Below are 26,330 nucleotides of genomic sequence, written 5' to 3'. Positions count from 1 at the left end.
GCTTCCTCTTTCAGCTTGTGCATTCAGAACACCCGCCCACCTCTCCCTACTTTCAGGGCAATTTTGCGATTGATCTTGCTATGCCGTTGTGTGTCATCTGTACACCAGGGACACAGTAGGATTTTTTCCCACTTGGCTGATTGGCTGGTGCCATTTAGGTTTTCGCCTGCCATGTAGCAAATCGTCACAACTTGTAAGGTTGCGGATAGGCTCTGGTTCAGGTGATAGGGATGGGAGAAGGCTCTCACCATCCCTATGAGAAGGGTATTCCGTTAAAGGAATCCAGGGACTCAACTGGTTTGGTCAACCCCTGAGAGGGGGTTGTGCCTGTGCCTGAGTCCAGGGGGGCATCTGGGTGGTGACCATAGTCTGTTCCTGGGCTTTTCACCTACCTCAGGTGTTCACCCTTGGCTGACCTATGCTGGTGCCCTGGGTCAGCGCTGCCTGCAAGTGTGCAGGGAGCTAGTCGAACCAGAGCCTATGCAACCAGTCACTTTCTGTAATCAATAAAGTTGTGGCCTAAATTCTGCCAAAAACCAAAACTAAAATTTGAGTCAAGTGTGACTTTATTTAGGGGGGAGATCTCTGGGTCTGAACACGCAAATAAGCCACCTGCCAGAGCAAGCCCCAAAGGTCTTCTGTGCGTGCACACACACAGCAGAAATCTGAAAATTTTGTTTAGTTTTACAATTGCAGTCATTCTTCACCATTGTTCACCATCATTCAACCTACAGTCTGGAGTCTAAATGAACACTTAAAAATAAATACATTAAGAGCCCTAGCCTTTGGGGGCACATCTTCAAAGGCCTTGACAAATGCAGAAATAACCAGTACCCATTACGTCAAGCCCACATTTCACAGTGGGCCTGTGACCACGTTTTATGAATAAGCAGCCCAAGTGGTACAAGTATTCTTGAGGGATGTGATGCAAGTGGTGTACTCTAGGATGTCTTGCTAGGAGAGACAATGTGGCACTGCCGCTGCTGGAGTATTGATTTGCCATGTGAAGAACCCTCATTCAAAATGTTGCTCAGCTATGAATTCTTCTGAACAACTCACTAATTCTCAGCCTAATAATCTACCTCACAGGGTTGTCGGAAGAGGAAAATAAGATTGTCAATTGTAAGAAAAGGAAAATGTCACTTTTTCATAAAAGGTCAGAAGGCCTCAAACAGTTGCAACACCTGGGTAGAAGGTTGCAACAGCTAAAAAACCGCAGACTCGCTTGGGTGCTTGGGGTTAGAATGCCAGAAAACAGGGTGGCTTGCTGCTAGAATGTGGTTTATCTAGACACTTCAGCAGGGTAGGACTCGTGTATGCCTAAGGCGTGGTCGGGATGTGGCTTTATTGCTTGGGTAGATGTGTGAGAGAGCATAGGAACACGCTTCTTATTTTGGCAAAAGTAATTAAGGGTAATGGTCCCTGAATTCAGGGGAATGGGAGATGTCAACAGGGGAGGAGATTTTAGTATTTTAATTGGGAGGTTGTGATAGGCTGTAACCCAGTGGAGGACAGGGGACAGAACTTTTCGCTCAAAGGAAGGTGATATAAACTTGTGTTTTGCTCAATTTGGGTGTGCCTGGTTTGGACACGCATCCTTGCAAGCAATTAATGAACCTTTGCTGCTTCACCAACTTTGCTCAGAGGGTCCGTCCCAGGACCCAGAGTCTTGGGACAGGTGTTTTATATCCAACTGTACATCAACCTGAGATCCCTGGTGAGCTTCAGTTACAGTTTACATTTTGCTTTTACATTTGTAACACTACACATCTACCTTTCATTACTTTTCCTCTCTTCCCTACTCCAACTATTTTTCTTCTGTCTCTGAGAAACTAAACACACGCAAATAAGTAAAACAGCAGAGCTAACTCTGATGTGGCTCAATGTCCAACACAGCTCAGGACACAGTTGAAGTCCAATGTGGTGAACATTATGTGCTACTACACAGACTACTACACAGACCACTATAGAGCATGAAAGCAAAAGCCACACCAGGATAAACCAGGAAGAATGCTTTAGCACATGATGAAAAAAAGATTTTAAAACCATGGGGATATTTTATTCACTGTTCAGTTATGGGCAAGATGATGGGAAGATAATTAAACGTGTTCAGAACGGTAAGCTCTTCTATTGTATAAGACTTCTATGGTATAATAGGAAGCAGCCCCATAAAAATATGGCAAATGTGGGGTGACAGGGCGGGGGGGGGGCAAGAGTACAAATCCCTCATCAAATTGGACTGTCTGCTGCATTTGCCGTAGTAATATATGTTCTGAAAACCGTCATCATTTTGCTGTTCCAAAGCCAAAACCACCAAAGAACATTCAAGAAAAAAACATTATTTATAGTGCTACGTTTCCATACCTTTAATGGAAAGGTGGGCACATTTTATTTATTCATTTATTTGTCATATAGGAGAAAAAAATCCTCACCTCTGCAGAAATTACAATCCTAGTTTCCATCCCCTGTTTCTAAGACTCCACCAGCAGATAGGTAGGCACACAGATGTTTACAACCTTGCCTTTCTATACACCACTATTTGGCCACATTGGGGCCTGGAGGATGAATATCAGCCCTTTTTGCTCATTAACATTCCACTGACAAAGCTCCACTTCAGCTACAGTAGCAAAGTGTGTGACAAGTAAAGTTAAACCCTTTTTCTAAATGCAACGCAGCTAGCGAATATATGACACATGTTTGATTAAAGCAGACAAATGGATGCAATCTACAATCTGGAATGAAAGCCCATCTAACTTATTTACTGAGGCAGGGTACCATGTGTGGGATGTATTATTGCTAGAGCAGTCAAGTTCCATATTTTCCTGTTGCCTAGAATGGACACACAGGGGAATGTGGCTCCAGACAAGAAGGACTTCCTGTCATACCTGCTCTGAATTCTCCTCCCCTGTGTGTGACCAGGCAGGTGGGCAGGGCCCTAGCTGACCAGATAAAAGGGCTGGCTACGCAACCATCTCTCTCTTGGACTTGGACTCTCTTACTCTTACTCTTGGACTTTCGCTCTTCTGGCTCTTAGTCAGTGCATGGCTCAACCTTCACATAGGATGGAGCCCACAAGCAGAAAGTCTGATATGCAGCTCAAACTTCTTTTCACTGTAAACACGTGATAAAGTCTGCCTTTGGATTACTGCTGTGAACTGAATGTGAGTAACACTTTATTCAGGATGTTGGACATAATATTATGTTTGCTGACTGGGAACAGTTATGGACCACAGGTATGAAGTTTACGGCATGTAATGCCCTAAGAGAGAATATTATGAAAATGGTATACAGGTGGTACATGACCCCAGTCAAGCTTGCAAAAATCTATCATTTGCCCGATAATAAATGTTGGAAATGTAAAGAAATTGAAGGTACATTCTTTCACCTTTGGTGGACATGCCCAAAGATTAAGGCTTTCTGGGAAATGATATATAATGAACTGAAAAAGGTATTTAAGTATACCTTCCTGAAGAAACCAGAGGCCTTTCTCCTGGGCACTGTCGGCCAATTGGTGCCAAAGAGGGACAGAACTTTCTTTATGTATGCTACTACAGCAGCAAGAATACTCATCGCTAAGTATTGGAAGACACAAGATCTACCCACTCCCGAAGAATGGCAGATGAAGGTGATTGACTACATGGAATTGGCTGAAATGACTGGCAGAATCCGAGACCAGGGAGAAGAGTCGGTGAAAGAAGACTGGAAGAAATTTAAAGACTATTTAAAGAAATATTGTAAAATTAATGAATGTTAGAAGGATGTTGGATAGAAACTAAGTGGTTTCCAGCTGTAATGCTTTAGGAGACATAAAAAAAAAAGATCCACAAATGGGTAAAAGTTTAATGGTAAGGATTTGCTGAACTAACAAACTGAATTGGAATACAGGGAGGGGAGGTGTGAGGAGGTCTGAGGAAATAAGTGTATGGAAGTTATGTTATTGAAAATTAATGTGTGTTTTTAATTGTTTTTTATTTTGTATGTTTTTTTCATTTTTTGCTATATTTTAAAAACTTTCAATAAATATCTTTTTTAAAAAAACAAACACTTTATTCTTACTTTTAAAGAAGACTGTGATGTGTTATTATTATTTTAAGAGGAGAAACTTACCAGGAACAATCCAGACTGGACAAACCAGACTGGATTGCTTAATTAAAGGATTCTAACGAATCATCAATTTGCTTCCAATAAGTTGCAAAGGGAATGTGCTCTGCTGTTTACTCACTAGTGTGAGTGAGGAGGGATAATATCAAAACAATATATCCTCTCCTACCTTCCTTAACATTCCCACACCATGATCCTTTAAAGCCCATGGATTTCACCCAAATCTATTTATCATACAAATGGTTAGAAATAAGGTGCAAGAGTGCTGAATACATATTGACCTTCTAAACAGAACAAGATGAACAGCAAGTCTTGTGGCACTTTAAAACTAATAAATTCATCATGGGAAAAGGTTTTATGGGCACCAGTCCACTTCACCAGATGCACAAAGGGTTATCCTGAAGTATACATACACAAGTGGAGTAGTGGGGTGGAATTGTAAACATTCATGTCAAAACAGGGGACATGCAGAAAATACAGATTGTGATAATTGACAGCAGCCATTCACAAAAAAGTCTGTTGCTAATACAAATTTCTTAGCGTTGCTAAGCCAAGAAATGTTGTATTATTAAACAAAAAACATTTGCCCCAATTCATGACAAATGAGATAAGAGTTCACAATGAGACATAAATGGTGTGAAGTAGTCAGGTAGTTATGTTAGGCACAGAGCCATATTATAATAGGATGGTCCAGCTGTGCAGTCCTGAAACTGAAAGCAGATCAAATGTTTCAGATGATGGAAAAAGTTCTTGTATGTGCGTCTTATCCATTAGGAAACAAAAGGAGAAAAAAGTAGAAATGTCAAATTTGCAGACCAAATATTTTTCCATCTTCAAAGAGCAAAGGCTCTGTGAGCAATTAAAGTTCTGGGACATTAATATCTTTTGACCCTGCGGAAAAGGGCAATCAAATTCCAATCACGTCTAAAAAACATCTGGACAAATTTGAGCAAATGATTTTTCAGCCATCCATATATTTCTTTAAATTACGCTGTCAACGGAGAAAGCCACATCCTAGGGCACAAAATAAATGAGATCTGTTTGAGGCCTGCCTGCAAGAAAGAACGTGGGGGGGGGGGGAAACAGGCAGCCCTACACTACCAAAGGCCTAAGCCTGCCATAAAACACCAAACAATATGGCACAGGAGCCAAAGGGAGGCATAAATCAAACAAATAGAAAAGCTATTGTAAAAGTTTCAATGAGCTAGAGAGAGACATCTAAATATAGCAGCAGATTTAATATTCCACCCCCCTGCTGCCCCCCAAGCTGCTGCTGTAAAAGCGTCAGATATATGGATGATTAACAGTAAACATTGGAAGGCGTGGGGTGAAATTTATTTTTTGTCATCTTGGATGGATAGCCAAGAATCCTATGGAAATCAACTTAAGAATTTTCTGCTGACAGGGGTTTAGGCCCAAGGTCACCCTTCATAGGGAAAGATGGGCTGGCAAAGAAGGGAGTCATGTTATGCCAATTTTATGTTATGCAAAAATTAATGCAACGAGTGCATTTCATCTGTTGGCATGAGAATGGTAATGCAGTTTAACTGACATTTCTAAACTGACATTTCCTCCCACACCATTAAGCAACCTTGCAGCCATGCAATAAGTGTGAGCTGAATGGTGTATTTCACTCAGGTTGAAGTGACGGCACAATCCAATGCCAAAACCCCAGAAGGCAAGCTTTGGACACATCCTTGTCCACACTATACTGCACCTGGACCTTAATGTCATCAGCTCAGCCTCTTACAGTGACAAGCATTGATACAGTGACAATACAGTGACAAGCAGTGACAAGTATACGCATTGCCGTGGGTTTTCTAGAGCAGTTGCTCTGAGTGCAGCATAGTGTCTAGAGCACAGCTGGGGAACTTGTAACCCTCTAGATGTTGCTGGACTATGTCTCCTATGATCCCCAACCATTGGCCATGCTAGCAAGGACTCATGGAAACTTGAACCCAACATCTGGAGGGCCACAGCTTCTCCACCATTGTAGGAAGTAACCACTGTAGGAACCCTACACACAAAACACATGGCTGGCACCGTCTTCAACTTTTATTCTCCCATCCACATGAATCTGACAATGCTTGGATGCAGGAACTGTGGGCTGTCCAATTATTTGTTTTCTTCGAAGCCAAATATCAATCAGACAAGAAAGCAACATTTTGGCATCTTTGGTCTTGCCCACACATATTTCTAGAACAGCAAGAGAAGAGGCTACTAGCAAGTGACTAATGCATTGATACAGAAACAGTCAGTCCTTAGTTTTTTCACCACAGGAAAAGGACTGTGTCTAGCCCTCATACAATCGCTTTCACCATGGCTACACAACTACTAGGCCCACCCAGTTAACAGCATCACAATTCTAAAGAAGCAAGTGACACACATCTCCAGGTGGACAGATCTGCACAGCCAAACAGAACAGGATGAAACAGCAAGGATGTGCAACACCATCCTGAATTAACTATATCTGAACACAGACAAAATGGGAAAATGTACACATGCAGATAACACCAGAGTCACCCGGAAGAAATTTGGAAGCACAGGAATCAAATCTCATTGAAGCTATCGCAAAAATATTAATTGGTTTTTTGTTATTTTGGACCACATCAGGAGGGGGAAATTAAGCAAAGCAACAGCTACACAATCACTGTAGAGATACATCCACTCACAGAATTGAAGATTCAAATTATTAGAGCCCAAGGAATACGGAAGTATAGGTGGGTTGTTAAAGAAATTGCAAATCAGTACAGAGAATACTGTATCTAACACCTATTGAGAATTCAGGGGTAAATAGTATGACTTTTGGAAGTGATTTCATAAGCATGTGTGGGGAAGGCCCACTGGAATTGGTTTTCCATGTATTTCTGGGGGTGGGATGAATGGGAAATGATCCCATCTGTCAAAATGTTGTGTTGCCTGAAACTGATTGTTAAATATGGAAGACCAACTGTGTCGATTCACAAAGTCAAGTCCTCAGAAGGTAAACATTTATACAGATTTGGGGGTAGAATCATAGAATTGTTGAGTTGGGAGGGACCCTGGGGATCATCTAGTCCAACCCCCTGCTTGAACCTGCACCACCATCTAACCAACTGAGCTATCCAGTTGAAAGGGCTTCACGTCTGGACCTTTCAAGTTTTGTGTATATCATATATTATCTCCCCTGAAGTCAAAGGGGCTTGTTTCTAAGTAAATACGCTAAAGATCAGAACTGGGGAGAGGGGGGAGGGTCAAGGAAAAACACGCTGGATTTAATGTCAGTTCTAAAAGCCGCAGACAACACTAACCAAAAGCAAAATATGGCTTCCACACGAAAACATCTTTTCAAATCACAGAAGCTGCCTTCAAGAGAGACACATCTGCATGCAGCAACTCACTATGTGCAATTTTATCCACGCTACCTTAATCAATCCACACAACCTTCTTAAACAAAACACACACAGAAAAAGTTGTCTGATGCACTGCAATGAGCCTGTGGCCAACTGTTTTGAATGTTGATAGCTTCTGTAATGCAAATATACTATAAACCTATAAAGCTGAAGGCACAGGTGTTGCTGGTTATTTCACATTAATAGGGTCTCCTGGTCTTAGGAACCTCTCTTCTGCAGCTTTTTGCTTTTCCGGTTTTACCTTTTTGTTCATTCTGACTCTCCCTTAATTCCTCTGGTTTGTGAAAACCCTGCTTCTATCTAGAACCGGAGAAAGTCAGTCAATTGCTGCTATAGAGACCCTTCTGACTGACTTTGTGCCTTCCTTCCACCTCCACCCCCGGCCAACACTAGAGCACCTCAGCCAACCACTTTAGAACGGAAAAGAATGTCTAAGCAAATAAAAACCTACAATACATTTGGATTGTATTACAGAAAATTGTTTGTTTGTTTGTTTGTTGATTGTATCCTGCTCATCTGACCGGGTTGCCCTAGTCACTCTGAGTGACTTCCAACAGAATATAAATGAACACGAAAAAACAGCAGACTTTAAAAGCTTCCCAATACTGGGCTGCCTTCAGATGTCTTCATGAGCCCACATGGTACTGTATACAATACACATGCTCATTAAGTCACAAGAGCCTTCCTATTCAAGCCTTCAACCCCAGTAGGATTCTAATAATGAAAGGGAGACCATGTTCCCAGAGTCCTGGCCACACCACCTTCCATGTTTTGGAGGGGATGCCTAGTTTGCTGTAACATAAAATATTGTTCCACCTTGGGTGCTTCCTGAATGAGAGACCTCCTGGATACCATATATAAGCCACTTGGAGCTCTTTGGAGGGAAAGCAATATATCAAATGTAATAAATAACCCAGCAGTAGACAAATCTGAACTGAGCTTGATATGTGAACACTACCACAACATATCCGTTAATCTGAAAATTATACCAAGGGGATAAAATCCACAGGGAGCAAAAGTTGTGACAGTGTGATCTGTTTTGTAATTTAAGATCTACTGATCCCACGAAAACAACCTGCTAAAGTATCAACATGAAACTATCAGTTTCAGGGCCAGAATGTTGAAAGCAAAGTATATTATAGGGTCATTCCTACTCACTTTGTGGCAAGCAGCATATTCTTCCTGGAGTGGAGATCAGTAGGGTCTGTATGCTGTCTGTTCAGGTACTCAGAAACAGCTTTGGCTGGGAACTCAGTTTCACAGATGTATCCAAAATCCCGAGCTAAATGTACAGCTTCTCCTGGGGAAAGATGAGCAGCTTTGATCATCACAGGTCAACCACATTGACACAATCCTTCTTAGCTAAGTGAATACTAACTGAATGAGACTGGCATATAGTCAGATCCTTAGATCTGTCAGACCAAAAACTAACTTTTCAGTTATCACGATCTTCTTCAGTCATTTGCAGATGTCCTGCACCTTCATGCTTAGCATTGCATTAAGCCATTGGTCATACTGAACGTAGTAGAGTTCTAGAGCATTAAATGTCTGCAACCTGGGCTATGAAAGGGTAACCAATATAACCACATCAGCTCAACTAGATGCTGGCTGAAGCTGTTAGCAAGCAGGTTGAATCACACAAACAGGGAAATGCACATTGTGCATGTCTACACAGCAAACCTGAATTAGTTATTCCTGTTGGGTTTCTATTCCTCTCACTGTGCAGATATTGTTTAGGTTTGGTTCATCACATGTCTGTGTTATGCATTCCAGCACTGACTGTTGGAATCACGGGGGCGGATGTTTTACTGTATTGTACTCTGTTTCCATTTGTTTTTGCTTTCACTTCTGCCTTCTCTCCGAGGAAGACCAGAGAGAGGAGACATGTTTAATTTTGTTCTGCCTTATGCTTAATAAAGCAGCTTTGTGCTCACAACCCCAGCCTAGCTCTGACTGCGTTTTATCTCTGCTGGACTCTGGGTGTGTGCTCAATGTCTCCAAGACTTGAGTCACTATAAAGCGTCAGGGAAAGCTGTCGGAACTCCCTAGAGCTGCACGCTGATGGGGGGGGGGGGGAGACAGGCTGGAAACGTTCCTGTCATTTGCCTGGGGGTTGTCCATGCCCCTGGCCAACCCAACAATTCCATCCCCTGAAAGGTGTTCTATGATGGGAATCCAAAGATTCCTAATAAATCTACAGTTCCCAGAATTCTTTGAAGGAAGCTGTGACTGTTAAGTGCCATAATGATATCACTTAGTCGTGGGGTCAGCCTTACACTAAGAGTGAGATAAGAAGTAGTTTTACTCCCCAAGGTTGTGCTGGCAATACTGTGGAAAGAGCTGTTCAGCTAAGCACTTTGAAGCCCCATTTATTTCAATGGGAGAGATTGACATGCACACTTATTTCTTCTATTGAGAGCAGTCCAATTTTATAGCGCTTACTTTTGACTGAATTGTACCTTTGGAGTGCAATGCTGGAAAAAAATACAGTTGGGTTTTATTATTCTCTTTCCCAAGAGCTATTTCTGAGCTCTTCATGTACACTTTCTTCAGACTGCTTTCTCTACCTTCGTTGCCCTCCTTCCCATAAAATTAATTGGCAAACAATTAAAACCAAACAGGCTTGCACACTTGTTATAACACCTTCTTTCAATAGGCCAGAGTCCAGGAAGCGAAAAACAATGTTCTAGACTCTCATAGCATTGTAGGTTCTCTAATAAGTAGAGCTGGAAGAGAAATTCAAGCAAAGAAAGGAGTTCCTTCTTCCCCTGTGGTAGAAGGCCTGGATACTGATTGAGCAAAGCCTCACTTAACATTCACAACTTGGAGAACATTCGAGACATCCAGCCTGTCATAAATACAAAGCAATGTAATGCTATTGTAAGAAGTTACAGACTGAGTTGCAGTTAGGAAGAATAAGGACTCAGGAGCTTTAGATCATTGGATGCTAGCATTATATTAGGGCTCCAAGTTGAGCTAAGTCTTGTCTAGCCTCCAAGCACAAATGCTCAGTCCTGAACTACATGAAAAATGGACAAGACTGTACCTCTGGCATTTGTAGCACGCGTTTTTCCTCCCTTGTTGCAAGTGAACTTGGGCATTCTGTTGATATGCAGGAATGGATAGTACAAAGTTCTCCAAACCTCCTGTTCCTCTAGTGTTATATTATAAATCTTCCCTGCACAACTCCCTTGCTCAACTGGATGCCAAAACTGTCCATCAAGAGTCTCCATATCTCCTAGGTGAGGGAGATGTGAAGGCTGTATTTACATTCAAATGTGGCTGTGGAGGACCATCAATTCTTTTTATGCACAACAGAAGTCCAAAAGCACCCTGTTAACATGACTGAGCCCTACCCTAAGGAAGTAGAGTGCAAGTCTCAGGCTGGGTTCCTAAACAGAACTGAACCCCTAAACAGGCTACCAAAAAACACAACAGCAGACAGTCAACAGATGTATACATTCTGTTGTTGTTGCTTGTTATGTATTTTGTGTTCTCATTTTGTATTATGATATTTTTGACTGTGCTCCAGTGTAAAACATCATGTACTTCATCAATTGGTGCTTGCATCCAGCTGAAATTTATCCCTTTGCCACTGAAAAATAAAAAAAATGATACCTTCACTCACTACATCTCCCTCAAAATGTAGCATGTAGGATAAAATTCTGTGTACATGTATTCAGGAACAGTAAGGGCTTGTTGACATGGGAATTTATAGTGGATTTGTTGCTACTCATGGACGCAAGCTTTACAACATCTGCACAATGCTGTCCTAATCAAAATACCATCATTTAATTGGGAATGTTCTGTTTTACAAACAATCCTTAAGTCCAACCACAGTCAGTGTGGATTATAGCTATGGTACTGGGGGTAATGATAATATTACAAAATAAGTTATTGTAAAATTTAAATACCTGCCCCTTTTCTGATTACTGATACCACACTGTAGTTTAAACCTAGTGGTGGAGGAGGAGGATCAAGGCAACCCCAGAGACTGTTACCTATAAAAACAAATATGTCTAATAATCCTAATGACACATTATTTTGAAAAGCAAAGGAAGTGGGAGAGAAAGATGACCTTCATCAAATCTCCATTCACCATGGATGTTTAATTCTCCTTATGAAACTTACAAGATAAAGACCAGACTCCCTGCCCCTTGTGAATCCTGAACAGTGATGAATGAAACATTTTTGCCACAGGCAATAAAATGGAAGAGCAGTGGAAGAGAGTGGGATATTGCTGAAGCAGCTGCTAATTCAGTAGGATAGGCCAAGAGATAGTTCTTTAAGGGAAACTGTTTGGCTTGCTCAGCAACAATTTTGTATATTTTGTAATGCATCCCACTCCAATATTCACAAACACAAATGCATCTCAATCTAATACTTGCATGCACAGTTCTAGTTCCCTGTTAACTTTGAGAATTCCTGAAGCACTTGAATAGGGTTTGGGTGGAGTTATACTCTTACATCGTGGTCCAACACAGAAATGACACCATGATGGACTGTAATCACACAGTATCAGCAGTTTATTATGTGCAAGTTTGCTGTCCATTTCAGTCTTCAGGGACCTTTGGGCTGCTTTCCTCAGCAAGCACCTCATCCCTCTCCTCTCCATTTTCTGTGATCATTTCCTATTTACTTTATAAACTTTGGAATATCTTCACTTTTCATTAAATGTCTCTCCTGAAATGGACATCATCGTCATTATTCTTTTAACAATAACTTAGGAACCAGGAAATTGAGTGATATCTTGCAGATCCAAACAGAAGCAGAATTTTGTCAAGTAACCAGCAAAGACCTCTGGTACCAATACCTTTATTCCTGAAGTAGGTATGCTGACTTTTCTAATGGCTTCATTCAGGTTTACAGCTTAATCACATTCAAATAACCAGATTTTGGAACCCCGAAGTCAATAATTACACATAGTATACTAATGATACCCAGTGGTGTTTTTTTTATTCTGCTTTTGAAAGAATCCTATGAATCCTTATTAGTGTCAGATGCAAGTATTTGTCAAGGGGAAGCCTCCAATTCTTCTCTGAGCCAGCATGCCTCTCTATAACCCAGTACTAAATTTTCCACAAAGCACAGTTCTGTCCACATTGACTGGGGCCCAGCCACTGAACACTGAAGGGATTACTTGCAAGTAAATATGCATAGGATTGGGAGCTTAGTTTGGAATCTAGCAGCAACTACCCTTTCTCCTCTGCAACCCTGAAAAAATACCCCTACAAACACACACACACACACACACAGAGAGAGAGAGAGAGAGAGAGAGAGAGAGAGAGAGAGAGAGAGAGAACAATTGCAATTCAATAGAAAGAAAGCTCCCACCAGCATCAATGGAGTTCCATTGGAATTACCTTCATAATAAGACAATGCAAGCAGCCAACCTTCCCCCCCCCTCCAAACAAAAATCCACCCATGTTTAAAATTTCTGTTTTTATATTCTCCTCCATCCTAAGGAAGAGTTGCTGCTTAACTCAAACGCTCACACAGCACCTCTTGGTATATTAATTTACTGTTCTTGAGTCTGTGCAGTTGCATCTTAGGATGAATTCGGTTGTGACCCCTAGGCTGGTCCGATCAGAGGCGTGCTGATTCCAAAGCACGTCTCGCTGCCCTCAGTGGGACTCACTCCGAAGCACAGGCTGAAGTCAAGCCATTTCGGATGGCGAGATCTACACGCGCCCCAGAGTGGAGATATGGGCCGAGCTTCATGACGCTTGAGGTCTTTGTTCTTTATTCAACACTCCTGCTTCCTGCGTGCCGGAGCTTCAGTGCAACGATTTCCACTCAATGCACGAGCCGCGTGCGAAATGTCCCCGCTCCCCCGCCCTCGAGAGCCGCCCGGGGGCGCCGCGGGGGGGATCCGCGCGGGCCGCATCTGCTTACCTTCCACCAGGGAGGTGAGTAAGGTGACATTTGCCGCTTTGCGCCGGCCGGCTGGCAAATTCAAGCCGATTTTTTCTAGCCTCTCTCGCAACGATCTGCCCCCGTTTTTCGATTTGGCTCTGCAATGGCAAAATGGGGGGATAAAGAAGGTGCTGATTCGAAGCTGAAGGAATGTTCCCAGGAAAGAAACTTTGGGGGGGGGGAGCGAATATGAGGCAGTTCCCCGGAGCTGGAAGGGGCTTTAGCGCGCGTGACTGTGTCTGAATTGCAGCTGACTGAGGAAGTTCTAGCAGACAAAATTGAGAAACGGGGAGGGGGGGAGAGAGAGAGAAGTATGGTAATAAGAGACAGACAGGTAATGAGGAAGGGGAGAGAGAGAAGGAGGGGAGAGTGGGGGGGGGAGAGAAGCAATGAGACAGACAGATCGAGAGATGGGCATTGGGGAGGGGGAGAAAGGAGAGGGGAGGGGAGGGAGAAATAATGATTCTCGAGGAAGAGTTACGCTGAGGGATCACAGATTTGTAGAGTAGGAAGGTGTCCCAAAGGGTCATCTAGTCCAGCCCCCCGCAACACATGACTCACTGGTACTGGCTGGACCCTGCACCAGGAAAACAAAAGGAGATGGGCTGGTAGCACCCAACCAAGGCAGCAACAGCCCGATTCCATGAGTTTTTATTTGAGCACTGGTTTCATTGTGGCTTGCTCCTAGTAAATGGCTAGATCAGGGGTCTGCAACCCGCGGCTCTGGAGCCTCATGTGGCTCTTTTACACCTTTGCCGCGGCTCCGGGGCGGATACTAGCGATGGGAGGAGGCGCATTGTGCACCCCAACACTCCCCACTGTGGCGGGCGCTGTACTGGCTGTGACGTCGCATGGGGGCGGTGCGTGCGTTAGTCACGCACCGTCCCGACATCACCTTCCCGCCTGCCCGCTACATTGTAAGGGGCATGTACGCTGGTCACTGCATTGAAAGGGGGCATGTACGCTGGTCACTGTTTTGAAGGGGAGTGAAGAACACACACACACACAAAAAGGTAACTTGTTAATTTAACTTTTTTTCTATGAGGAGGAGTAATTCTGAGGGGTCAAACAAAGAAATAATAAAAAAGTGACAAAAAAGTTATTTTTATAATGACGAGTTTTGTGGCTCCCAGTTTTTTTTTTCTTCGGAAACGGGTCCAAGTGGCTCTTTTTGTCTTAAAGGTTGCAGACCCCTGGGCTAGATCATGTGCATAGCCAAGGGAGGCAGGGGGCTGGTGGGCAGCTGCCCCCAATCAATAAAAATCAATAAAAATACATAGCTAATTGCAGTTCTGCTCCACCCCAGCAAAAGGCCTGCCTCCCCCCTTAACAAAAATCCTGGCTACGGCCGTGGGATAGATTATTAGTTTTGAGGAAAAGCAAATGTCTAGCCTTGAGAAACACCTCCGTGGCCATAAAACTGGAAAGGTGGAAAGGTCAGAGAAGTAGGAGATCAAGACTTCCAGGATACAGGTAGCTGTGGAGAGGGGAGTGACGGCTTGTACAACTGCCCTCAGCAACGCGAAGAGTTTAGTATTGGTTCTGAGTGTGTGTCTTTTAATTGCAGCTGGCAACCTTATGACCAATTTAAATATATTTGCCTATTATTGAAATCTCGGTATTGCAGGCACATTTTAACAATATCTACCATTCCTTTTTTAAAAAGACCTCTTATCCATTTCAGCAACATACCACAAATCAAAGAAGCCCACAGAACTGACAGCCCTGCTTTTTAAAAATGAGTCCTCTCCAATTAAAAGTGGGTCCCACTGAAGGAATGGAAGCTTTCACTAGTTGATCTAGCAATTAAAGTATTGCTGCTTTCCATTCATTTGACAATAGCAACAGATTTGACTTGCAATGACAGAGGAAGACCCCACCTCTACTTCTGGACTTCACTTCTTCATCAACCAAATGGCAACCATTGGCCAGGATGCATGTGTGCATATGAGCATAGATGGATGGATGCTGAAGACCACGTGCCCAAGCTTCACACAGGCTGAGGAGGCCCCAGTTTTACCTTTAATATCCATGGCTATTAACCCACCTAGAAATGACACATTGTCTCATACTACAGAGGGAAAAGTCAGGGGGGGGGGATAAGAAGGAAAGGGCTTACTCTGCAACTGTGAATATCTTACATTAGAGATGTGATTTCTGCACTGTTTCCCACCCTCTCTTCTGAAAGACATACCAGCCACCCTGTAGAACAGAGCTTCACACCCTTTCCTTACATGTAAAGAAAGAGATGTTAGGATCCTAGGCCAGCTTGAGAAGATCTATCAGAAAAGCTAGAAGGTTGTCTGCATGCTCAACTCATGGGTGCTTATTCCTTTTCCTGAAGTCAAATTAGGTTTTAATATTAGCTGGTGTGGTGCCCTCCAGATAACTTCCATCAGTCCCAGCCAGCATGATGGGTCAGGGATGATGGGTGTTGTAGTCTAGCAACATCCAGATGGCACCATGTTAGGCTTCAGTTGCAAAAGCAGCACTGTGGAGTCTGGCCAAAGGCCTATATCAGGGGTTGGCAACCTAAGGCCCATGGGCCACAAGCGGCCCATGGGGGTCATTTAACTGGCCCATGGATCCCCGCCGCCCCCTAAGAGACCCCTGCTGCCTGCTTGGTTGTCTCCAGTGCGCCGTGCTAAACCGGCGCGGAGCAGAGCATGGACCACCATCCATGACGCTGGCCGGCTTCCCATTGGCTACAGGAAACTCCTCTGCACACGCCTCCTCTGCGCCAGAAGGAGCCCCAGAAATAGTCTTTGCACATGCGTGTGTGCGCATGCACACACACACTACGGCCCACCACTTTGCTGACTCCTGGCCTATATACTTAGGCACTCCATTTCACAAAGTGGTGAACCAGATGCCAATCAAAAGTACATAAGCAGCAGACAAGGCCAATAGCCCTCTCCCTCTGGTTGTTTCCCCATAACTGTTCTTTAGAGGCATCATGTATTGTAGCCACTGATAGGCCTTTTAAAATATTGTGGCAGTGAATTCCGTCGCTTCAGTGTGCCCTGTGTGAAGAATGACTTACTTTTGTCTGCCTGAACCTTGCTTCGTTTTGTTTGAGTACCATGGGAAAGGGGAAAACACATCTCTATCCACTATCTCCACATCATAAATATTTGTGAACACCTCTCTCATATTGCTCGTTACTCACCCTTTTCTAAACTAAAAATCCCCAAACACGGTATCATTTCCTCCCAGGTGAGTTGCTGTGACCCAGTGATCATTTGGGTTGCTCTTTCCTTGCAATCTCATTGCCATCAGCAAACATGGCCACCTCACTGCTCACTTCTGCTCTGGTCAGACCTCACCTGGAGTACTGTGTCCAGTTCTGGGCACCACAATTCAAGAAGGACACTGACAAACTGGAACATGTCCAGAGGAGGGCAACCAAAATGGTCAAAGGCCTGGAAACGATGCCTTATGAGGAACGGCTAAGGGAGCTGGGCATGTTTAGCCTGGAGAAGAGGAGGTTAAGGGGTGATATGATAGCCATGTTCAAATATATAAAAGGATGTCACATAGAGGAGGGAGAAAGGTTGTTTTCTGCTGCTCCAGAGAAGCGGACACGGAGCAATGGATCCAAACTACAAGAAAGACGATTCCACCTAAACATTAGGAAGAACTTCCTGACAGTAAGAGCTGTTCGACAGTGGAATTTGCTGCCAAGGAGTGTGGTGGAGTCTCCTGCTTTGGAGGTCTTTAAGCAGAGGCTTGACAACCATATGTCAGGAGTGCTCTGATGGTGTTTCCTGCTTGGCAGGGGGTTGGACTTGATGGCCCTTGTGGTCTCTTCCAACTCTATGATTCTATGATTCTAACTCCACATCATGTATGAACCATTAAAAAAAAAATCCAGTTCCTATGCAGATACCTGTGAGGTCTTATACACCTATGTATACACCTCATAGTCCACTATGAGGACTATCTATTTATTCTTATTCTCTGCTTCCTGTTCTCTAACCAGGTACCATCAGAGGACCCATCCTCCGATTCCATGGCTGCTAGAGTTACGCAATATCTACCAGGTCACCACTGTACACTTATTCAATGGAATTCTCAAAGAACCAGAGTTCAGGCTCAAATGAAGCCCTTACTGAAGAGATGTACCACGTTAACTGAAAGTAAGGAGTGTTTCCATGGTGGGGTATGAACAGCAAACGGAGCCCCTGCACCAGGCCAGCCCTCGCCACTGGAGCAACACACCCCACCATGGAAACACTCTTCAAGCAGCTTTGGTGTATTTCCGTGGAGTGGTGTGGAGGGTGAACGGAGCCAACTGTGGCAGGCCAGCCCTCACCACTGAAGTGATACCAACCCCGAGCGGTGTCATTCCAATGGCTGGTGTTGCTTGGGAGTGAGGGATGGCCAGGCGCAGTGGGCTCCTTCACCCTCTGTGCCCCCCTGCACCCCCCCAAGGGGACATGTGTCCGCCCCAGGAGCAGTGGGAGCACCCTTCACCACTGGTAGATCATCACTCATTCCTTCTTCCCTGGCAGGAGGGAGGAAGCAGCATTTTGTGGTTGCCTCATGTGACAAAATGTCTTGGGCCAGCCATGTGCCTTAGCAATTCTTACAACAACCTTTTAAAATAAGCCAGCATTATGAATTCATGGAGGGGGAAGTTAAGGTTGAAAGTGAGTGCTTTGCCTAAAAGAGATGGCTAACCGACAGCACTCAACATGTTGCTGTACTCCAACTCCCATCAGCCCTTGCCAACATAGCCAATGTTCAAGGATGATAGAACTCAGAACCATAGCTGTCAACTTTTCCCTTTCCTTGCGAGGAATCCTATTCGGAATAAGGGAATTTCCCTTTAAAAAAGGAAAACGTTGACAGCTATGCTCATAGCTCAGCAACATCTGGAAGAGCCCAGGCTAACCACTCCTGGCCTAAAACCACCTAATGTATTTTGACCCCTAGAATGCCTGGCTCACAACTTAACTCCATAAAAAAATTCCTTCCAGTAGCACCTTAGAGACCAACTAAGTTTGTTATTGGTATGATCTTTCGTGTGCATGCACACTTCTTCAGATACACTGAAACAGAAGTCAACAGACCCCACACACACACCCTCTCACTATATATAAGGGTCTGGTGACTTTTTCATATATAAGGGTCTGGTGACTTCTTCACTTCAGTGAAGAAGTGTGCGTGCACACGAAAGATCATAGCAATAACAAACTTAGTTGGTCTCTAAGGGGCTACTGGAAGGATTTTCTTTAAAAAAATTTGACTATGGCAGACCAACATGGCTACCTGCCTGTAACTAGAACTTAACTCCAGGCTATTACAGTACAACAGCTAAAGTGCTGAATATGCATACATTATCATATCATCCCTACCCTTCAAGTAAAACTTACTTAAAACAATGTTTAAAAAATAGATGAAAGCAAAAATAGGACATTTGAGATTTCAGCATTGCAGGGGAATTGACTAGATGACCCTTGGTACCCTTTCCAACCCAATGATTCTATGCTTCATGGTTATTGATAACAACAACAACAACAACAACAACAACAACAACAACAACAACAACAACAACAACAAATTAGCATATCACAGGAAACAAAAATCAAAGGGCACCTGAGCAGGACAAGGTCCCAAAAGGACATGAGAGACTCGGTCGTAGGCAAGCCTCACTGGGGGAACACCAAAGATGGGGTGCCACAGCTCACCAAAGGCACAGCCACCCAGGCCCAGAAGATGATCTTAACATTTGGGTAGATTCATTTGGGAGCATTTGAAGAACCTGAGTCCCAAGCACTATATTGCTTTAAAGGATATGCTCCTGAACTTTGAATTGTGCTCTGAAAAGCAGTGCCAATGTAGTCCTTTAAGAACTGGTGAGATGTGTTGCACATGACCAGTCCCAGTCAAAAGCCTTGCAGCCAACTGTTTTTTCCCAAGAAGTCCTCAGAGTCCCATGCATGCATATTGGTAGCCAGACTGTTAAGTATATTTCCTATGAGGTCTTCTACATGCATCAACATCAACAGATACGCACAAAGCTGATCCCTGTAACACCACGTAATAAATCTCACACATAAGCACACATATACCTATCCCAAGGCCTTACCTTCTAAGTACTCCTCCAAGAAGCGAGGCATTCAAACATTCTGGGGGTGAGAGGCGCCTTTGAACTTCTCCAACAGTTACTTTGTACTTGGAAGTTGAGCTGAGCAAGGAGAGCCGCCCAGGTACTGAACAAAATACTTCGCCTGTGTTCACAGACATGCCACCAAGGAAGCCGTCTTTGTTCATCATCAGGGAAGTTACAGATTTTGGAGGAACTGGAACTGGGGAGACAGAAAAGTAGGTGTGGGGAACAGCACACTTCAGTGACCGGCTCAGTCATAAGACCGCATTTGATCAACCAGAAGTCAGTCCCATTGATTCAGTACCTTTTGTTTGGATGGCTTACTGCTCAGAGTCATATGGGGGATCCCATCACAGGGATGGTTCTTATAGAGCTGCCATGTCAGGCCCCAATGCCACATTAGCAGTGTTTCACATAGAAAGACCCTTTGGGCATTATCCTCGGAACATGAGAGCTGCTAAACTGAGAGGGGCCAAAGGACCCCATCCAGAATGACAGTGAACAGAGTGGGAGCAGCTGCCATGGAGCCTGACTCCATCCTTTACGGCTCACAGTAATGCTTGGAAGTCACTCTAAGACTAAGCTGTGGGCAGAGGAGCTCCTTTCCAGGACAGTGAGACTCTTCTTTCAGGAAGGAGCAACTGTGGCATAATAATGAGGAGTCAGTCTTGGACATTAGGCATTTCCTACAACACAGAAAGAAGCCACATTGCTGAAGGTGATGTTGGCAAGAGTCCCATACTGCCTATGGAAAAGGACCAAATGACAAATTCTTTCCATGGAAGTAGTGAAAGGAGACATGCTGCAATGGGTCCCAGGACAGCAAGGTGAACTTGGAAGGGAAGGAACACAACCCATATGGAATAAGTCAATACCTACAATACTACCAGACTTAACACCACTGTTTTCTATGCAATTAATAGCTCACATATTTTGTGCTCCTGGATACTAAGTCTCCAGTATAATGCAAAGGTGGGTCATTCTAAGCTCTCCAAAAGGGATCACCTAAAAACTCAGAAGAAGAAAGGGGTGCACTGAAAGTTGGCATACTGCCTTTACATGTCTATCAGAAAACATTCAGCTGCCATGGGGTTGGGCTGGAAAGCCTTCTCCACCAGCAGAAGCTGCCAACTAGTTTTCTTGCACAACTCCTAGTAAATACCTACATAATAGTCAGAAATGCAATAGATTAAGGGTGCCCCCCCACGCTGCCCCATGCCAGGACAAGATTTCGATCATTTTATATCTACCTATTGGGTGCTAGTTTTACTTACTTATTTGCTTAATTATTCATAATCCACCGTGTGTGTGTGTGTGGCAGGGTACAACATAAAAACACAACAGGCACAGGAATGCCAGTGGTGGAGAGGAATGAAGAACCCCACTTGTCACTGAGAAGCCAGGTTTAACAGGTGGATGTCTATGAAGAGAGCCAGCTTCTATTGGTCAACTTGAGTTCAGCAGAATACAACTGTTGTATCCCAGTTTCTTTATTTTTTTTAATCTGTGCTCATCTTAATTAGTGCACAAACTCTGAGTTTCCACTCTCTCTTTTAGGGTGACATGGAGCCTATGCTCTAAACCCTTACATGGAGTGGGAAGGGCATTTCACTAGATTTATAGAGTTGGAGGGACCTGAAAGGTCATCTGATTTGCTGCTGTTGCTACAGCATCTTGGATAGGTGGCAATTAAGCTTTGAAAACCTCCAATGAAGGAGAGGCCTCCATCTTTCAAGGGAGTTTCCCTAACACTTTGTCAAAATCACCAATATTGTAATTTCAACCCACTGCTTCAGGTCCTTTCCTAAAGCATCAGAAAATAAATTAGCTCCATGTTTTAAGATGCTTGTCATATCACCACCTCTTAATTGTCTTTTCCGGGCTAAATAGCATGTTAGGCCACACCTGCTGAAGCTAATTTTTTGCACAATATTTAGGGTGGGGAAGACTATCCCTGTTGTATTTAGTCACCCAGTTGTCTCTCTAAATCTCAAACCAACAGTTGTATATCTTTCTCTGGACCAGTGACTGTTTCAAGCTTTTTCACAGATTAGATATTTAGAACACCAACCCATGAATCTATTAGTTTAACCCCAGGGTAGTTGCAACAATACTCCAATTAACCCTTCATAGATTCTTCCTTATCTCTAGGGAAGTTGCCCTGGTGTTTCTAAGTATATTTGTAATTATGTAGAAGTTGGAGACAGCAGGCGGCCTTTACTACAACCACATGGTAAAACAGAATATGAAACAAGGGCAATTAGAGATTCACAGCCTGACCCACTAACCCATTGAGCCAGAGAAACTTGTATGGAAAGCTCATTTAGGCACCGTGAAGTGATTGGGACATCACATTCAAAAGAAACATTTTGGTTTAACTTGTTCCTGGATCACATCTATAAATACAGTTTTTAAAAAGAGGGAAGTAAGCTTTTGAGCTGTTTAGTGTAGCTCCGTAGATTATAATGGACAAGCCAAAGAAAAAAATATCAGTGTTCTTAATAATATTTGTGGGATATCCAGAAAGAGCAGTCAAGTCCAGCATTTCCTGTTTGCTAGAATGGGCACTCAGAGTTTGGATTGATCAGTAGCTTCTCTCTCTACATATAAACTGTAAGACACTTTGTGCACTGTATAAATAAATAGTTTTTACTCATAAATATTTGTTTCATTATTTTTTAGTACTGATTCACAAATATAAAAAGGAAAGGAATCCAATAAATTGCTAGACTGGTAAGCTTAGCAGCGGGATCATTTTTGCACTGGTTTGATAAAAACTTGTATATTTGGGTTTTTTAAACCCTTTATCCTGGCTTGGAATTGATGGAAACATTATTTTTTATTTAACAGACATACTGGGACGGCTGGGTGTGTAAAAAAAAACCAAATCATTCTAATTCCAAATGAAAATGGAGCTCACTACTGAAAAGCTGCTTTTCCCTAAGATTCCAAGCTGCTCAAACAATTTATTTCAAGAATGAGCGCTGTTTTAAGAGAATTAGAGCAAATTCACCAACTATAAGTAGACTTGGGTATAAAGTTATTAAACAGGGCACACACACACACCCCAAAAATAGAAGGAAATTATTAATGATATATTTTGCTTGCTACTAAGCTTTTTTAAAAATCCCTCTGATTTGCAGCAGGTGCTCTGATCAATCAACCAATCACTATAATTTATACAGAGACTTACTGCATCCCTCCCCCAGTTGTTTCATTTGCTGCCTGTAATTGAGAACAAGCCATACTTAAGGTACGCTTCATGCAAGAGTCAATAAGGGCTGACAGCTGCTGCTATTGCTGCTTCCTTGAGATCACTGCAGGCTGGTGCTACCTTAATAGACAAAGCGAGTTCTCAAGTTCCGAAAGGGAGGGAAGGAGACATTTGGATTCTACAAGCATGCCCTGCAGGAAGCCAAATATATGGCAAGTCCAGATTCTGTACTTTACACTCGTTCTTATATATAGCAGATGAAATGATAAACCTGTGTCCGGACTGTCCCACTTCAGATTGTAGGTGAATGCTTTCTTTTTTTTGGGGGGGGGGGAATTTCTGGATATAGAAAACTAAATGTCAGAGGAAAGGGTTATAACCTAGCCATTTTCCTGATGTGCTAGATTTCTTACACTTGGGAATGTTATCCAAAGGCAAAACACTGCACCGTTTGAGCCGCCCGCCTGCAATCTGAAGTGGTACACTCCTGTAAGGAGGCTACCACAACTATTATTTGTGAGAACCAGGTCTCAGCTTTCTATGACACTTTCATGCCTCAAAATGAATCGCATCTATAATTGGTTGGGAGAGAGGAAAGCCAACTTTTAAGAACTCCTTAAAGATTCTTAATATCATCATATACTGGCGCTAGAGTTTCAGCCAGGTGTGAAGTACAATCTGAGCTATTTCAACGGGACTCCAGCTTTGTATCCCTAGGAAAAGGATTGTTGTCCCATTCATGAAAATACTCTTTAGTGGCAAAAGGGGCGGGAGTATGGTGTGCGGGAGTTGCATATATATTGATTATATACACATCATCTCCCGAGCTTCCCAAACGTGTAAGATCGAGCGTCTTAACAGGCTAGGCTTACCAAGGAAATTGGCAAGTCAATAACCTCAAGGGAAGGAGTAGACAGAACAAGCCTTCGTCCAGCTTTTATTACAAAATATTTCCTTCCACCACACCAGAATCCCACACTAAAGCGCTGTAACAACTACAGAAGTCCCAAGCCCGTGTTAGATTTCATAAATCCGTGCTGCTTGGTGCGGATTGGACGGAGGTTTCAAAGTAAACGACTGAGTGGTTTTGCCACATGGGAAGCGAAAGCTGGCTCGGCTTCCGTTTGCTCTTCTCGCTCATATATTTTATCTTCCTTATTTCACGCAGTTCGATTTATTATTTATATTATTTTTTTTGAATATATATCTCTATCGCCCTTCTTCCGAGGGCGGTTTACAATATAAAAACACAAAAATACATAACATAGTAACAAACTAAAACAGTAAAACGCCCCGCCCCCATTTAAAAGTCCATAGATATTTATTTATTTATCTATCTATCTAATCGATCTATGACTCGTCTAGGGCAAAGTGTTGCAGGGGCTTATCTGTGAAATCAATCCCAACTGAGTGACTCAGTTGTGGCTTAACTGCGCCCTGTGGATAAGGGGAATGCACTCTGCACATGCTCAAAGGGACTATCTTCATTATTAATCTGCATCTTCTAGACCTTATTATCGACTTTGCAAAACACGTTCTAGGGGTCTCATAAATCTTTCAGCTGGATCCTAAACTTGATTTTTACTAGCATTCTTTAAGTTCCCACCAGAACTTCCTTCCGAGAGATGTATTTAGAATGAATCTCCCTCCCCTCCCTTTTACCTCCCCTACTCTGCATTTTAGAAGTTTTTATATTAGCTCCTCAGTCTATCAGGGCTCCTGAACGCCTTCCATGACCAGAAAATAAAATATCAAAATCACAGAAGGCATTTAATTAGGAAGAAACGAAAAAGGTCCAATCTCGTCAAACAGAGTGGGAGCAGCAGCCTTGAGATCTCGGCTGACCAGACCTAAAAACAAGTCTGGGGGTGAGTTTTGCTGGCGGTCCTCTGCAAAGACCCCCCCCATCCTAACCGCCTTCAGCCTCCGTCGCCCCCGGCCGCTTAACTGGCTTAGCGAGGAAGTCATAGCAGCTCTTACTGGCAACGCAACAACATGGTCACGCCAAGAGAAAGGGGTCCCATTTTTAAAACGAAGACGACCCCCTTACACACCACTTGCTTTTTAGTTGCATCCTCACACGAGGAAACCGCACCCTTACAGGGCAGGTCTACACAGATTTACTCCGAAGCAAGCCTCACTAGTTTACTGCGGCGGGGGGGGGCGGGTCTCAACCTTATTCTACAAGTGGCAGCGCCCCCTCCGTTTTATCGATCGAGAAGCATTTTTAATAGGCGCTGAAAAATATTTACAGCTGGAATCGCAGCCAACTCCATAGGTCTGAGTCATTTCGGGCCGCAATGCTCTCAGACGCGCGTGCCAACAAACCATTCGTCTGCCCCGAAGAGTTTTAGAAGGACCGGGATGTAAATGAAAGTGCCTGAGATGCAGTTCTGCCCCCTTGTCTTCAGCAGAAAGAGGCTGCCTGTCTCCAGGATTGCCACTACTACGAGGACGCTGCTGGTGGGGTTCGTTGGTTTGTTAAATTTCTGTACCGCCCTTCATCCGAGGATCACAGGGCGGGTTACAATAAGACCATAGCAAAACTAGAAAGATGCCCTATTCCTAACGCTGCTCATCTTTCCTGGAAGTATCTTGCCATAACTGTTAGCAGCAGGTATCCTACATTTCTTGGGTTGTGGCTGAAGGAATATATTCAGGAAACATGGGTTTTTTTCAGCTTTAGAGGACTTGCGTTGGAACTGAGTACTCTTACGAAGCCTGATCCCTATACATATTTACTCGGAAGCAAGTCCCACCACCTTCGATAGGACTTGCTACCAGAGAAGCATGCACAGGATTGCAGCCTTACCTGGAAGTCAGTCCAAGACAATGGGACTTACTTTGCGGGGTGGGGGCGGTTAAATTAAAATAGTGACCAGAAGACCAGATCCAAGGGTCCAGCAGCCTGCATCCTAAAGTTGTCTCCGGGGAGCAAGGGCTCCAGAAGGCGCCCTGACCCCACCCTAACCCCAACCGCACTTTCTCCCCAGATGCTTAATTTGGTTGGGACCATTCTCACGTCCAGGATCCTTTTCACCCTTTCCTTACGTGGGGATGTGCTTCCAATTAAATGTGTTGAGGTCGGAGCGCGAGTCCTGCGGCCAACTGGGCGGTGGATCTGGATGCCAGTGTCTCATCAAACCCATCCTCCAAGTAAGTAGACCATTCAGGCTGCAACCCTGTGCATACTTACCTGGGAGTAAGCGCCGTTGAACACACTGGGACTTACTTCCGAGTAAACATACATAGGATCGGGCTGGACATGAGGGGGAAAAAACAAAACAAGAACACACACACTCTACTTGATGTAAATAAAATATTCATCTGAGCCAGAGGCTGCGATCCTAAGTCACAAGAGGGACACTCATTAAAATGAACGGAACTTGCCTCTAAGTAGATCTGATCGGGACTGGAGTGCAAGGGGAGTTTAAACAGATATTGCACTTGTCGCTTTGCCCGTTTATATAACTGAAGCGAATGCGTTTCATAGCATTTTCCCATGTAGGTACGGTCTAACAGGTATTATGGCGCCTGCCTGCTGCTGCTTCTTGTTGTTGCTACAATCCCTTTGAAAGAAGCAGCCCTTTAG

The 26,330-nt window shown here is 43.6% G+C and overlaps 1 protein-coding gene across 10 annotated transcripts in view; it reads right to left on the bottom strand.

Moving 5' to 3' along the window:
- TFAP2B (transcription factor AP-2 beta) overlaps nt 1-26,330 on the bottom strand; it is a 67,357-nt gene that overhangs the window by 16,287 nt on the left and 24,740 nt on the right. For 7 of the 10 annotated variants that reach the window (XR_014523949.1, XM_083495233.1, XM_083495235.1 and 4 more), the window contains 4 exons: nt 25,935-25,997; nt 19,504-19,723; nt 13,389-13,507; nt 8,652-8,793 (listed from right to left, as the gene is read on the bottom strand). Coding sequence is in view for 9 of the 10 variants with exons in the window: in XM_083495233.1 (XP_083351359.1) it covers nt 8,652-8,793; nt 13,389-13,507; nt 19,504-19,723; nt 25,935-25,997 (544 nt within the window). In the remaining variant the exon portion in view is untranslated. The remainder of the gene's footprint in view (nt 1-8,651; nt 8,794-13,388; nt 13,508-19,503; nt 19,724-25,934; nt 25,998-26,330) is intronic. The other 3 variants (XM_083495241.1, XM_083495240.1, XM_083495234.1) reach the window with 1 other exon arrangement.

Source organism: Podarcis liolepis (genome assembly GCF_965112155.1).
Source record: "Podarcis liolepis genome assembly, chromosome: 3".
Taxonomy (NCBI): domain Eukaryota; kingdom Metazoa; phylum Chordata; class Lepidosauria; order Squamata; family Lacertidae; genus Podarcis; species Podarcis liolepis.
The sequence above is the reverse complement of the archived record's forward strand: the minus strand, read 5'-3'. Positions and strand labels throughout refer to the sequence as shown.